Source organism: Strongylocentrotus purpuratus, unplaced genomic scaffold (assembly GCF_000002235.5).
Source record: "Strongylocentrotus purpuratus isolate Spur 01 unplaced genomic scaffold, Spur_5.0 spur5_scaffold_6, whole genome shotgun sequence".
NCBI classification, from domain to species: Eukaryota; Metazoa; Echinodermata; class Echinoidea; order Camarodonta; family Strongylocentrotidae; genus Strongylocentrotus; species Strongylocentrotus purpuratus.
Window position 1 is genome coordinate 55,708,162 of NW_022145612.1, and position 16,898 is coordinate 55,725,059.

Consider the following 16,898-nt stretch of genomic DNA (forward strand, 5'->3'; position numbering starts at 1 on the left):
AACCATTTCCCTCTCATCCTCTCACTCCTTCACTACCCCTCACTCTGTACATCTCACAAATAGTTTTCATTCTCTCTCCCTTTCTCTGTATCCACTTAGGCACATACAAAGGTTACCTCGTTCACTTTTTTCTATCTTTTAAATAACCTCTCTTTTTGAAAGCTCCCTCTAACTTTTCTCCACCACCCTCATCATTTCTCTGTCTGTCTCTGTCTGTCTCTGTCTCTCTCTCTCTCTCTCTCTGTCTCTCTCTCTCCTCTCTCTCTCTCTCTCCCTTTTTCTCATTATTTATTTTTCTCTTGCCCCTTCTATATCTCTGAATAAGATTAGAAACAGCCATTTGTATGAATTCAGGAAGGAAATATGTACAGTTACACAAGAAACACAATCCAGAGAAACACAATTCAGTGAAACATTACTTTTCAGTCAATGATTTATTGATGAGAGATCCTGAAATACAAGACAACAATTCATTATTTACAGAGGAAAAACATGACATGTAACAAAAGTTGATGAACAATAAAGGTAAAATGATAACTAGACACTAACAAAGAGAAGAACCCTTAAAATAAACTAAAAACACTGTTGAAGCGACTTTCAACAGTAAAATTTCCTACAAGGTAAATATGCTAGTAATAGGGCTAAAGAGGGGTAAGAATATAGAAATAGAAAGCTAGCTCCACCTCTTTGAAAGGAAATACAATCTAATATAATCTAATATAGTTATGACAGTATTATCAATATCATCTAATGGCATATCGCTCTGAACAATATGGTCATTGTACCTAGTAGTAATCATAATCAGTTACTGTGATAGAACTCTAAATGGTAGGAAAATCACTACACTTGCCAGACAGAAATGCTCTTTGCAGAACATGTCATTAGCACAAGCTAAATAAGTAACAGCTTACATGTACATACCTGCTACATACAGAATCGAACATTCACATGTACAAGTGAAAATAAAGGTATATGAATTGACCAAATTGAAATAATATACATCTCATCTGATTTTTTTTTAAAGACACCAACTTACTGCTCTGATTTTCTTTGTTTAACACTTTCAAAATAGAACTAAAAATATCTCATAGGTTTAGCTTTTATCACATGACCCCCCCCCCCCCAAAAAAAAGGTACCTTTCCAGGTATTTTTTGGAAATAAAAATGAGTAATCAATCTGATTTTTATGTTATAGACCTACTGGTAGCCTAAAAAAGGAGCTAGTGCTAAATTTTTCATCCCCATAAGCCTGAATTAAAAACAACAATTTGCATTGTCCATCAATGCAAACATGTTTTTAGTAATAGTACAATTGTGACGGTAAAAATGCTTGATTTTAAAACCTTTAAAGCTAGTAGTACATAGAAACTCTAAAGCAGAATATATTCAACCCGCATAGCCTGGTTTTAGAGCAAACATACTATTCATACACAATGCCACTTTGATTTTGGTGAACAATAAAGTAACATGGACTAGTCTTACAGAGCTAATCATATTCTTAGGCTAATGACATAAAACATTCTTTTTCACATAGCCCTTAAACAGTCATTTTAAAAATCTCTTTGACCAGTACAGGAATCTATGTACAAATCCATGATTTTGATACAACACCAGCAGATACACATTTTGATAACATCTTTTAATTCATATCGTAGGATCTAGTTATATGGCAATATTTATGCTAAACAAGCATAATTCAAACCTTGGTAAGTTGGTATTCACATGTGTTTCACCTCAGGGTAGCTATATATATTGCTAGCCTAGAATGTCAGCTAACTAGTTCATACTTAGCATAGGCTAGTGGTATAGTAGATGTATCTGTTTATTAAAATCATGTTCTTCTAGTGGTCAATCATGCATCGTGTGACTACATAAAAAAAATGAGTATAAAAATATATGCATTTGAAAAACTACTACAGTTACATCTAACCAAGTAGTGTGCATATGAGCAATCATTTATATTTGTAAACAACAGTGATTGCATAGAAGATAGAATATGCCTATTTCTGTGCTTTCTGAAGTAGTCAAGCAGCTTTTAAAATGTCAGTTCTTTTATTTTCTTTAGGGGTAACAATTTACATGTCACCCTTTATCATATGGTTAACCCAGATGTTTGCCTATCTTGGCCTTTTACAAATTCTATTTTTTATATTGACTAGGATTTTCTTGAAGACATGATGGAAACAAAATGGTTGGAGACCATCCTTGGGTTTCACAAAGCACTATTTGAGTAAGCATTCAACGAACAAGCAATAGCCAATATATACACTAGAATCAGTAGCTAAAAGTTTTAGATCCACGTTACCAAACTTGGACCCAAAACTAGATTTTAAGTTGAGGTCTAGGTTGTCACTATACTAAACTCGCCTTCAACCAAGAAAACCTAATGATGGGTTGAAGTCGAGGTCTCGCTTTCTGATACTAAGCTGATTTCAACCAAGTGACAGATAGAACTCATTCAGGTAAATCAGGAGCTAGATTCTTTGGTTCGTACCACACACATTTTAACCCAAAATAGAGATCTAAGTTCACTAGTTCACATCTAAACAAAGCGTAAACCAAAGCTCAAGTTTAACTTCTGTCATTGAATAAGGTCTTTTCTTTCTCCTTCTGTATTACATAATTGAGTTTATATAAACTATGAATGGCACTAGTCTAGCAGTAATACCATGATTTACAGCACTATGCTGTGTGTGGTTCCTTGTGATCACCTAGGTCACAAGCTGTAGCCAAGTTCTCAAGGACAGTACTCAAAATAGTACTCAAAATGCATTAGATGGCTAGTGGCTAAGGTGTTGGATCATTGGATGGCTGGAAGGCTAACATAATGCAATCTGTGAAGTGAAGAAAAAATTATGAAGTTAATGGTTACGGTTAGGAGTGGACTAAGTATAGGGTTTTGTCCAGGGTTGAAGTACAGAATTTGGATAGCATAATAATAATTATAGGCATTTCTATAGCGCCGTCTATCTAGAAATTCTATTCTGAGGCTCATTAATTATTACTCTGGCTTTAGCCTAGCTGCCATTACAGCACTCCAGCATTTCAAGGAATTAATTCCTGTCAGGTACCCATTTACCTCACCTGGGTCGAGTGTGGCAAATGAAGATTAATGCCTTGCCAAAGGACATTAGTGCCGTATTGGGGATCGAATCATGACCTTTGAATTTCAGGTCAAGTGCTTGAACCACTCGACTATGACACTTCTACACTGTAGGTTATTGACCATGAAGCAAAAGTCACCAGAGCACATGCAGTACAACTCGAATGTCATATCTATTTCAAGCCCAATAGTCCATTAGATTGTCACCTAAAATTATGACTAATTAGTGATAAATAGATTTATATCTAAAAGTGAATAAATTATTTGTAAAACAACATTCAAAATAACTAGTGACTAAATATAGTGAGGGTTTTCAACACTAGAACTGCTGAAGTGTTGATTACATATCTAGCCTAGTCAATCCCTCAATATAAATATCAAATTTACACTATTTCAGTAATGGCATAATTTTAGGACTACCTAAATAATTAGATAATACCAAAGTTGATGTTAGGAACTCTCCTCCCCCCCCCCCTTTTGGAAAAATGAAAATAAAATAAAATAAATACATAAAGACATAAATGAATAAATAAATAAATAAAATAGGAAATAGTAACAATAATATAAAGATTTGATAAAGTGGAGAAGTTAAAGAATCCATTGTTGCTTTCCTTCAACATACGACGGAGAATAGTAATCTAGAGCACTCCAGTAGGAATAAAATAAATTGCAGCAATTTTATTGGGCCATGTAGGGTGGGGACATGGTGACTGCCCTATCAGCTTTGTTGTCAAAGGGGCCACCCTTGATGTGACAAATTAAGAGCATGCCTCCCTTTTGGTACTCCCCAGTTCAATCTGATTTGGTTATATCATGTGCATGGAAATGGGGTGCATGAACAACTTGGCAATCATGGTAAGGCACGATAGCACAGGTCATACCCTGTCTACATTCACAGATACCAGTTACTTAACCCCCCCCCCCCCCCCCCCCCCACCCGTTGAGCCTGAACAGAGGCACAGGTATGTTGGAGTCCCATTTGAGGTGCACAATATCATGCCTGAAAAAGCTCTAAAAATAGCGAGGTGTCACAACCTGTTATCAGGCTTTGGCCTGAAAACTGGCATCCCTGTTTATTGCACAATGGATACTGAAGTCGGTTCTTTCATGAGACTCTGATGGCTCGATGATACTTACCTATTCCACTGGATTCTTAGAGTGTCCAGGTAAGTTTCTTCTCATATTCCGGACATTCCTCCTCCATATGGCCCTGTACAAGAGAGTCAAATAAGATTTCAGTTTTTTCTTGATTGATGATTATAAGTGGAATTTTTATTAATTACATTTTTATTTCTCTACTGTTTATTTTGAATAGTAGAAATCTTAGCTAAATTTTGATTTTCTGCACTGAAAAAAAAACCTTGTAAATTGGACAGATTTAAAAAAAGCCTATAGCTTTACATTAAAACGCAGACAGTTTATAAACTATGGTGAAATAGACATTATCAATATCATCTTACATTACTGGTAGAGAGACTTGAATAAACATTCTGATTTAAAACATTTCCCCACTACGGTCATACATTGATGCATAATGAAATCACAGAAAAGAATCTCTACCTTGTATGTTTTTATCACCTGCTGAGAGCTAGAAGGATGTTCATTCATATGGTTTTACATAATTACAATTATTGCCATTTTGGCTCTCAGCGAACGAAATGATAACCTGAATTCATTACCTCCCGCTCCAGGGTAACTAGGTTCCTTCTTCACAGGTCCAAAACTAGAAGGCGTACTGCCATAGTTGGATCCAAGACTGCTGTAGTTGGTGGCTTGACCTTGGCTTTCATAGTTGCCACCTTGACCTTGGTTTCCATAGTTACCAGCTTGACCATGGTTTCCATAGTTACCAGCTTGACCTTGGTTTCCATAGCTGCCACCAGCGCCTCTCCCTCCAAAATCTTCTGATGGACCTCTGTAACGGTCTCCACCTCCGCCACCCACTGCTCCCTGACCTGGCATTTGACCAAGCACTTGAGCCGGTGCTTGAGCTGGCGCTGGAGCCGTTACTTGAGCTGGTGCTTGACCATGCACTTGTTCCCATTGGCTCTTCATGGTGTCATAGGCACTACCTTGTGGCTTGCTAGTCAATGGGAAGGAGTCCCTGGAAGGAGTCGATGGGAAGGAGTCTCTGGAAGGACTACCATCCATGCCACTTACAGTTGCCTCTGCTGCGACAGCAGCTGGAAGGAATCAGAGACAGCAATAAAGCAAATTTGTGAATTATAGCAGTTTCTATCATACATGGAAAAAAATACCCCCTAAATCAAAGTTGACCTGTCATGAACTTTAAGATCCAATTCCCTTCAATTATGTGGTTTTAATGAGAATGCTATTGAGTTAATGAAAATGAAGTATTTCCTCACTGGTATCTGGTGTGATGTTTTTCATTTTCAAATCTCAGTTTACTATGTATTATGATTCAAATTTTAGTCTGCATGTTGAACTATCGCATTTTGTGTTACCTATGTTCAAGTCAAATGTTCTATTCTGTATCCATCCATCTGTATCTTATTGATGTTTATAATCTGTAATCTTGTACCGACATGCAAACAACATTTTTTCCAATCATTGGACAATAAAATTTGAATATTTGATATTGAATATTGTAGCAGAAATAGTAACTTCAAATTCCACATGGACGCACAGGAACACAAGCATATGGCAAAGGTAATATGACTACAAATCTGATGCATTCTCACTGTAGACATAATATTTGTTCTATTTCATTTGTGATCAATGCAAACCATCTAAAATACCATGAGGAATTACAATTTCAATTTAAGAGACCTCCAGTTTGAATGTTGATGGAGTTAATAACTGCCTTTTTTGTTTGAAAGGTTCATATGTTAATATAACACAAATCAATACATCATCAATCTCAAGGGTACTCTGAGATTTGCCCTGGCGACAACTGCGGAGGGCTTTATTTCACAAAAGATACGGGGTTAGAGTAAAAGTTGCAATAAGGTTTTACCATAGGTTTAGAGGTTCAGAGTTAGCATTACATATAGCATTTGGCGCAGTGTTGCAATTCAGTTAGTGTAGGACATTGACTGCGGAGCAATTGTCATCAGAGCATGTCTGACGCAACCATCTCAAGCTACCACAATTTAGATTAGGTCTTTCTAGACTATGGAAGAGATTATCCTACCTTTGGCTGCTGTCCAGGTCTTCATCATCTTGTACCATTTGAGCTTCCACATGTACATGGTGCGGTAATACTCCTTCATCTTGCTCTTAGAGCTTTCTGTATTCAAGATATGAACAGAGATAGATTAGGAATAACAGAAGATTAGGAATAACAAAAAGATTGGGCTTTATTTGCAGGTCAAAAGACAGGAGTATGGTAGTACCTCCTCACCCCTAATCTTTGAATCCAAATATCTCAGCCATAAAGCAATTAAGGTGACACAACTCTGTACAAATGCATTAAATTATTGTTAACTCTAAATTCAACAATTGATCTTAAAAATCTGAAATTTAAAAAAATCAAGAAGAGTTGTCATCAAGTTTAGCCATTCCAGCGTGACTCACAGGACATGTGAAGAAGAAAAAAAGCAACTTAAATGTATTGGCAAATTCATATCAACATGATATCAGTTATCCACTATGCATCAATCTGAGGGTTATAGTAAAGAATATCAAAGCATAGAAACGAGTCTCAACAAATGACAGGCTAGAAATGAGGTTTCTTGAAAAATATACCAACTTGTTTTCCGATGAAAGTATAAGCAAGATTAAAAGTCACTTGTGTGACATAATAATAATAGTTCATTCTTTTATAGCGCATTTCATGAAAGCAGGCCCTCTCATATCGCTTTACAATGTACAATGTACGTTTACATAATTACTGGATGCATTCATAAAAATTGTGAGTTTTCAGCGCTCTCTTAAAAAATTTAACATCAGTCATGGACCGTAGCGACACTGGGAAAGCGTTCCAAAGTTTTGGTCCACCACATGCAAATGCCCTGTCACCATAGGTTTTTGTGGCTCCATGATGGAGGGTGATCCCAAACATGACGACTCACATAATTCATGTGACATTCTTTAAGTACCCATTTCTTCCAAAATTAAAGAGTCTGGTCAAGAGGACATATAATTACCTAGGTCCCTTTCTACTTCGCTCATCTCCTTCCTGAAGTCTCCTGGCATCCCTCCTGGCATCCCTCCTGACATCCCTCCTGGCATCCCTCCTGGCATCCCTCCTGGTATTCCTCCTGATCCACCCGGGCGAGACGATGGTCCCTCTCCAGGAAAGCCTGGGAAGTCCATGCCCATGGGGCTATCTCCAAACTGTTTTCTCAGCATCTCATCTGAAGGCATGCTATCGAACATTGCCTCTATAGACAAAGAGAACAATAAGGATTACAATCATTGCTTGATATGACCTTACTTAGTTGATGCAAAGACTTAAATCAAACAAGAAGTCCTCTGACCTTAAGCTCAGGCATATACCCCATTTGACATTTGTATAACCTATGAGCATTTCAAATTAATGAATCCTAATTAAATTTCATTGTACATGTATTTGCCTCTCTTAATGTGCTATAGGCTTTAAAGGCAATGGCTAATGTTGGATGTTTTAGCACTTACCATCCCATTTGTCCATAGCTCCAAATCCTTGACCTCCCCTTCCTGGTTCAGGTCCTCTCCCTTCTCTTGGTCCACCTGGTCCCATTCCCATTGAGTCTCCTGGTATTCCAGGCACATCTGGTCCTGCTGGTCTTCTTGGACCCATGCCTTGCCCCCTTTCCATCATTCTCCCTCGATCCATTCCCATAGGCCCTCGATCCATTGGCCCTTCTCGTCCCATGGATCCTCGTGGTCCCATTTGTTCCATAGGTCCCCGATGGCCCATTGGCCTATCTGGACCCATCCCCATGCGTCTATCTGGTCCCATGTCATAAGGTGGTCTATCCATATCATAACCTCGGTCAAAATCCCTGCCTGGTCCACCTCGCCCTGGACCATCATACATGCCCCTCATATGGTCTCTTCCAAAATCTCTTCCACCACCATTAGGGCCCCAATTGCCACCTCCTCCACGATCTCCCCCTTGATGCCCTCCTCCTCCTCGACCACCCCAACCTCCTCCTCCTCGACCACCACTCCTCCTCCTCGACCACCTCCACCTCCTCTTCCGTGACCTTCTCCTCCTCTTCTTACATAACCTCCTCCTCCCTGATTTCCTTTACCCTTGCCTTCAGACTTGTTAGCTGGATCGGGGATAGGGGGTGCTGTGTCTCTCCGCAGTTGCTCTTTTTCAATAGCTCTCTTCACCTCTACCTTCCTCCCAAGGAAAGTGTGATATTTTGTTGCTAAAAAAATTGAGAGAAACAGAGTTGGGAGGAGTTCACTCAATGCCCATGTGTAACAAATATTTCTTCATCTTAATAACACACAGCATTGGTCAAGGTTATGTGCACCCATAAGGCATGTTCAGATGTTTCACAGTAAAGCGGCACAAAAAGAGAGGTTTTTTAAAGATAAATGAATGGGAGATACACACAAAAAAGGTATACACTAGGTCTGTGCTATAAGGTACGGAAATTGAAAGCATATTACATGTTACGTCATAATACAAAAACAGTCACAGTTTACCGCGTTAATTGATGCATGTATACATAATAAATTAAGATTCTGCACAAATAATAACAATCGAAAGTCTGTGAGCAGCAGCAATTAGGTGAAATATTAAGAAAGGCACGCAAAATTACATTAAATATGACTAATTTCTTCACATTGGAGTTTCATCAACATTTGTCCACCGACAACTGTCAGCGCTGATTAAATTTGACTAATCAGAGGCCTGGAAATTAGTCTGTGACAATAAAATTGTTGATGAAAATGATATCAGTCGGTGAAAACCACAGACTAATTGTTTCATGAAAAGCCCCCCAGATGGATTTTTTAGAAAAACTGGATGCTTACCTACAACCTCCCCTACAATCTCCTTAGTTGCAAAGGTGACAAAGGCAAATCCTCTTGGCTTTCCATTCTTCTCGTTGGGTGGGATCTCAACTTCTACTACTTCCCCGAATTTGCCGAAAGCATCGATCATGGCAGCCTCCGTGGTGTTTTCGGGAATACCACCCACAAAGATCCGATTTGTGTTCTCATTGGGTATGGCAGCCTTTAATAACGCAGCTTTGGAACGGCTGGGCTAGAAGAACAATAAAAAGGGATTAATCAGTTTTCACCAGGTCTTACTTGGCCTAAAATGACACAGTAGCAATTGGCTCTGAGAAGCTCCTACAGAGTTCCATTAGAAAAAATATATACATGAAATATGAAAATTCCGGAAACTTAGTGCAATGATAACAAAAAGAGGGTTTCTTTGACCAAATATAGAATAAAGTCTTTATGAGGCATAATTAATTCAGATAGGCCATACTACGGAAAATGTCACTTAGCCTGTCATTCGCGAAAATATCAGCTTATACAGTATACCAGGCGATGCACTCTTTACTAGGCACCTGCAAATTCATGGATCTTTGGAGACTGGCGTAGTCTTATGCCAGGCACTTTAAAAAATCCATGTCAACCGGAGCCTCTCACTCAGTGCATGATATATTCTATCACTATTCAATCTTACACCTCTGTCAATCAATTATAAAAACAATCAAAAGTATGCAATTCTTTCTCTATTATTATTATTACTTCGCCTTCTGATATTCTCTTTATCTCCACGCTCTTTCCGTCAACTATCACTCGCATATCGGGATGAGCAGTGATGACCGCTTCCATCATGTACGCCTTGCTGAAGGTGACAAAGCCGAAGCCTTTGGGTTTGTGGTTTGGCCCTCGGACCATGAGGACATCCACGATGTGGCCAAACGGGAGGAAAGCTTCATACAGATGTCTCTCTGAACTTTGGCTTCTGAGCCCACCCAAGAACAGCTTCCTGACATTGATAGGTTCATCGATTTCACGGTAAATGGCGTCGCGGTCCTGGAATAAGTAGTGAAGCAACAAAAAAACATGAACAAATGATAAGGAATGCTTGGTAATTCTACAATTTCTGCCCAAATAAAGTCAAACTTCCGGAACATCCTAAAATGCTCTAGAATGATTTAAATAGGATTGCGTTGTCCTGAAACAATGCCTCTAATTAAACTAAATGAGCTTCAGAGTAGACCTTGGACTAATATTCTGCATCAAGAAGTTATTGATAATTGACATGTTGTTTTTGATCATATTTTTTACTATTTTAGTATCTTTTTAAACAATTTAAAATAATTCTACTTTTCTAGAGAAATTTCAGGATGTTCTTGAAGTTTGACTAGATTATTTTAGAATTTTAGAATTAATAGATGCTCAAGAGCTTGTGAGCTCTCATATTTCATAAACAGAATAGATCTAGAGTATACATATTATCAGCTCACTTAACTCTTATCGTGCCACAGGGGTAATCCCCATTGTGCCAGGTTGTTTTGGAGATAATCTGATTTACGCGAAGGTTCTATGAATGGTGAGTGCAAAACACACAGCACAGCCCAATGAGCATGAGCAATAACTGCTCTTACGAAAGCGCCCTTGCACGCACATGGCACTCAATAGGTAGCGTGCATGCAGCCTCATGGCACACTATGGGTTAAACACACCAAAATCATTTAGGGCCTAAATCTTCCACATTTGTTAATCTTAATCTTCTTACCTGTTTCGTGTAAATTTTCTTTTTTGGAGTATTTTTTCATAAAAAAAAGACATTAGTATAGTCTAGGTCTATACACTTTCTCAGAGGTTTCACTGCAAACCGCTGCACAATATATAAGTGCATACCGGTGGAGGGTTTCGGTAGGGCGCCTGCGCCTGCATGAAGTTAGCGACCGTAATGATCATCATCGATTCATAATGTGAACTGCTTGCATAGATTTAATGAGGATCTGAGATAACAGTCGCTAACTTCACGCAGGCGCGTGTCCGAAACCCACCGTCATATGCACTTGTGTATTGTGCATGAATTAAGCTACCGTATTCATAAATGATCATCAATTAAAATGTAAATTGCTTGCATGAATTTAATGAGGATCTGAGATTACAGTCACTACTTCACGCAAGCGCACACACTCGCGTCCGAAACCCACCGTCGGTATGCACTTGTGACGTTGTGTATTGTGCAGCGGTGTGTACGAAGTGTGTACGAAGTCTAGACTAGAACTACTCACTAATCTAATGAAATCAGAAATGTCTTCGTTTTTAGGAGAAATAAATAGAAATTTGACACGATCACGATAAAGATTACAGGCAACAAAGATAACAACTTTTTATCATAACAGTTATTTGAATTGTGGGAAATTTATATGATTTTTGATGTGTTATAGTAAGGTATCTCAACACCGGTGTTACGGGTCCAAAGTATGGTCACAGTTGTGAACAAGCGTCCATTTATAGTGTAAAATCTAGTCCCATCTACCCATATCTGTGTCCGAACTTGAATTTTCTTTGTGTTTTTGTGCACAGAATGTTGACTGAGCTGAGAATCGAGAAGTGGCTTTTTGCCGAATATTTAACATATAAACATGATAAAAATTTCATTAATTTGCTTTATAAAAGTTAATATCAATAAGTATACATACCGGCCCTCCCATTGCCATCTTTGATTTTATTGCTGTCTATCTATCTCGAAAACGGCGAAATGTGAAAACAAATACAACTTGATCCGGAAAAAGTGATGCGAAGTTGCATGCGACGCCAGCAGTTTTCTCTCACCTTCAACACTAGATGGCGCTTGCGCATATGCAATTTTCTAGCTAATGAGTCGAGAGAATGATGAAAACAGAACATGTCAAGTTTGTTCCACAAGACTCTTGGTAATGGTAGCATACTACTTTTCTAATTATCTGATGAATTTGAGCTTGGTATAAAGAGTAATGTTTGTTTGTTTTTGTTTTTTCCGTATAAAATCATCACAACATACAAATACATACGGCGGACAGCCCCGGGACAGCCCATTTCAGGCGTATTAACAAAATACGCCTTTTCTTCCATGGTCCGGATTAATTCTTCTCCTCTACATCCTATATACTCTAGTGAAAAACTATTGCAAGTCCCAGGGGAGATCTAACTTTGTTTCGATTAGCTTTTATTTGGGGGGAACACAGCTTATGACCATAATGATATCATCTTTGAAGGTAATCCCCTACTTTAGCCCTTTTAAAATAAGAATAAATTTAGATTCTGATACCACATTTAGATTGATATCACTGAAAACAACAAAACTTTAACTGATCCCTTCCTATCTCTCTTTTTTTTAAAGATAAGAGAGACGGGGTGGAGAGAGATATAATGAATTTGTCTACATTTGAAAAGAAAATACTTATAACCTTATATCCCTTCCCTATCCTATATTATCTGAATCAAATTACTGGAGTTAAATCACCTTTCCACTACCACTCTATGCACAAGTAACTTATGGAGGGAGTGGGGGGGGGGGGGGGGGGGGAGGTCTTAACCTCCATATTATGATCACTCAGTTCACGTGAAACATTGTATTCAATGTGACCTAGAAACAAAATGAGTCAGATGTAAAGTAGGTCTCATGACTGTTGGTAGCTCAGTAATGCATTTATTATGCAAAAGTTTCTCTTGACCGACTTATCTCAAGCATGGAATTCAATTGTTTCTCATTATGTTGTAGTTGGAACTAATAGTCATCCATAATCACACTGCAGACATCATGGTATTCAGTGGTCAATATTAGTTGATCCATCTCTCTTTCTTTCTTTCTCTCTCTCTCTCTCTCTCTCTCTCTCTCATGTACTAGTTCTTGATCACGCTGTTAACCATTGTTTCCCAACTGGTGTGGATATTACTCATCCACAATCACATTGCAGACATCGTGATTGTGGTAGGCCTCATCTTTGATGGTCAATCGGTCTGTAGGAAATGTTCAGCGGTAGATTCAGGATATTCCGAAAAGGGGCGACGGCGAAGCGCACTGTGAGCGCATAATAATAGCGCGAGCCCTTCATGCAGGGTGGGGTCCAGGGGCATCTTAGGGCCCCTGTGATGCAGGGTCAGAGCCATGTCTAGGGTTCTCGAGTATTAGCAATTCGAGAACCTTCAAGCTAGATAGCCATTTTGAGCGATAAAAACACACTCTCTACTGAGGACAATTTTATAGAACAAATTTAAAAGTCTTCTCGGGAACCACTTCTATTTTTATTGATGTGGTCCAGGGGGCGGAGCCTCAGGATGCTCTACAAGTTTTAGCAGCTCATAACCTTCAAGATATCACTTGAAATTCTTTCTACCGCACATTCTCCTAAGGACAAATTTATAGAACAAAGAGTTGTGTAGGGAACCACTTCTCTTTAGGATACGCCTTGGGGCCCCTGAAGGATTGCAGGGACAGAGCCCTTTCTCTCTAGAGAAAGAGAGAGATAGAGAGAGAGGGCCCCCCTCATTTTGGGGGAGGGGGTGTTGGGTGCGGTATAAAATTTCGTCTATCATCCTAGGAATGGCTGGAGACGATGACAGCCCGATGCATTTAGATACAATTGAAATTGTGATTCTTTAATGAAGCACTTTGTGTATTTTGTTAGATTTTTGTAAAAGGAGATTTATTTATGTAATTACTCTTTGTGTACATCTAAAATTATGACGATGAGCAGCGGAAATATATTGTTAGCCTCGCTATAGAAATCTTATAACAAGCATGACCGAACAAAGGAAATCCCAAACATCAGGCTGAAAGAACGATTTTAATCATTTTTATTACTTTCATTTTTGCTTCGACTTCCATTGTCTTTATTCCGTGAAACATAAAGGAATAGACACAGAAAGCAAATATTAACTTCCGATTCATGTTGAAAATAGGTTTATTCTTGAAGTTCTTGATGGTGCTCTCTGACGGAAACAGCTGTAGGAGAGATCCCAGCGTGTCCGGCTCCGTGGTTCCTGTCTGCAATTCTAGTATATAGCCAATGGACCAGTGGTGTTTCCAGCATGGGGTGAACAGGTACAGATCCCCCTCCCTTTGAACACTGAAGACTCAAGAAAAACATTAGTACAAATCGCAAAGGAAAGCTCGCGGGGCTCGATCGCCAGGTTCATGACCGTGCCACCCGCTGCCCACCCTCCCCTGCTGTTCACTGTGCGGGCCGATGAGGGTGTGGGGGGGGGGGGGGGAATCCCACGAAAAAGCGAGAAGTATAAAGACGATAAATGAGCAAATGACGAGATAATAATTGTAGGCCTAATCAGCTATTTCTGTTATAAGTGTCGCTGCGACATCAATAATAAAAATAATCGTCGTTAGAAGCTGCTATCTGATAATATGACATTTTATATCTGCTATCTGCTTAAAGACCCTATTCGATGAAATATATCTTGATATAAATGGAATACTGAATGAATGTAGAATATGAAAGAATAACTAGTATTTACCCTTTCGTTATTGCACTAAAGCAAATTAAAACCTCATTTTCCGCACCCCTCCAAATTACGGGTCAACCGTGGTCAAATTTGCCGAAGTAACAGTGACGACATCAGGTGCGTACGCAGGATTTTTTCAAGGGGGTTCTAACATTTATAAATCGGGCCGAAAATTTCGCAACGACTCAGCCAGCCGTTGAATAAGTGGGGGGGGGGGGGGGGGGGGGGGGGGGGGGGGGGGGGGGGGGGGGGTAAGAGGACACTTTTTTTTTTTTTTTTGGTCTCGAAATTTGAAAATTTGACATTTTGGTTCAATGGGGGGGGGGGGGTGGGTTAGCTTTTTACGTCAGCCATGGGAATTTTTTTTTTTTTTTTAATAAATAAAAAAAAAAAAAAAAATCAAAAAATCAAAGGGGGGGTTTAGGGGGGTTAAGGGGGGGTTTACACACGGAAAATTACCAAAGGGGGGGTAACCCCCCCCCCCCCCCCCCCCCCCCCCCCCCCCCCCCCTGTGTACGCGCCTGGACGACATAACATGTGGACCCGACCGGTCGCGTCTTGTTTTTGTTCACCTATATAGCTGAGGCGATGAGCAGTGGTTAAAGAATGCAAAGTCTTGTGAATATGCGTATACTCCACATGAGATGATGTCATCAAGTCGATAGCAATTTTTTTAGGTCGCAACTTCTTATTTTCAACGCTTGCTGACGGACACTAAAATGGCATACAATTTATATTATTGTAATCTATGGCTTATAAGCTTTCCGTTGATATATTCATCCATTTCAGTTGTCAGTTCGGATATGGTCTTGCTGCTATATGCTTATGACATATTATGTCATCTCATGGCAAGCCCACTAGTCGTATCTTTAAACTTATAGAAATTGATTTTTCTAACGCTTTTACTTGTACTAACATAATTAATTAATAATAATAATAATAATATTAATATACAATGATGTGTCTAAGCGTTTATATTATTACCCCGGTCATCGGATTCAGGCTTAACCGCGCACAATATCCACTCCCTGGGGAGCATTCCGGCCAGTCGTCATTAGCACTATGAACATGACAGACAATGAAAGCGGACAAAATATACAGTTCCTCAGGAAAACAAAGGAACATCCCTTCATGCTATTATGTAAAAATGTGTAGAACAGGTGAATATGCATGTGACACCTGTTCTACACATTTTTACATAATAGCAGTGAAGGGCTGTCCCTTTGTCTACCTGAGGAACTGTATATTTTGTCCGCTTTCATTGTCTGTCATGTTCATAGTGTAGACAAGCGCACATTAACCCTTGCTCATCCAACCACATTAACTTTCGCATCCTACCATTATCTGCTAGACAGAAGCAAGCACTTGATTCTTTGCTAGCAATGCCTCTCAATATCATATCTAGTTTCCATTCTATTCAAATTTTAATTGAAATAAAGAAGGAAGTACGTGTAAGTGTTATTCTTTGTACATGCACGAAGGCTTGCCAGATTAGTACATGCATATTTGAAAAGGAGGAATCGTTATATCATCCAGCTATTTTACGAGATCTTCTCTAAATAAAAATTGCCAACTGGAGCTCTACTTACATGCCGAATTTTGATGATGATCAGTCGAGGTTTTTGCATCATAAACTGCATGTCCTCACGTTATTTTAATGGTAGGCTCACTGTACATAACTAGGATTTCTCTTCTCTTACATAATTTAGAAAAGAAAAGAAAAGATGTATTTAATCAGGCATGAACTTCTTTGATCACATCTAAAAGCAGTAGGTCAAATAACTTCCTGCACCCATGCAATAGACCAATTGTTTGTAGTCAAATTAATGCATACGTCTCTGTAAAGTGCATCGCTATGAATTATTTCATTCAGTTGTTATGAATGATTCCATTTTCAATAGTCAGAATACAAATTGCATACAATTTTTATTACGAATTAGGTAAGCAAGGCCATTACATCCGTCATACCTATATACTCCTATATATAACTAACGCATGCAATATGCATTATAACTATTGAGATAATTATAATTAGAAACAACAGGTGAATGAAATAGCTCGTTGCTATCACATAGTGATGTAGGCCTCTATGTCATTATGATAACAAAAATGATAATAGTGATTTAAATGATGATAAAAATGATAATGATAAAAACAATAGTAAGTCATTGTTTCGTTTGAGCGAGAGTATACATATAGCGAGTCGTAAATTGTCAATATGCACGACCGGAAAATTTTCACTAATGTACTTTGACATTTCGAATAATTTTTGCATGTTCTTGATTAACTTTGATCTGTTTTTTTTAACAAGTAAAAAATAAAAATGGACACAATGACCAAAACCAAAGTATTTTAGTTGAGAAAGTTCTCACACTCTTACGAGTTGCAAACATCACCACCAGTCTGTCAG

At 38.7% G+C, this 16,898-nt stretch overlaps 1 protein-coding gene across 1 annotated transcript; it reads right to left on the reverse strand.

The window, feature by feature from the left end:
• Positions 1-403: 403 nt before the first annotated feature.
• LOC577299 (heterogeneous nuclear ribonucleoprotein A3 homolog 2) lies at positions 404-11,829 on the reverse strand. The gene is given in 10 exon segments (XM_777535.5): positions 404-2,834; positions 4,241-4,313; positions 4,783-5,286; positions 6,258-6,353; positions 7,213-7,449; positions 7,703-8,221; positions 8,224-8,427; positions 9,041-9,272; positions 9,770-10,060; positions 11,689-11,829. Coding segments are annotated over 9 exon segments (2,133 nt in total). The 5' UTR covers positions 11,707-11,829; the 3' UTR covers positions 404-2,834; positions 4,241-4,281.
• Between the last annotated feature and the right edge of the window lie 5,069 nt (positions 11,830-16,898).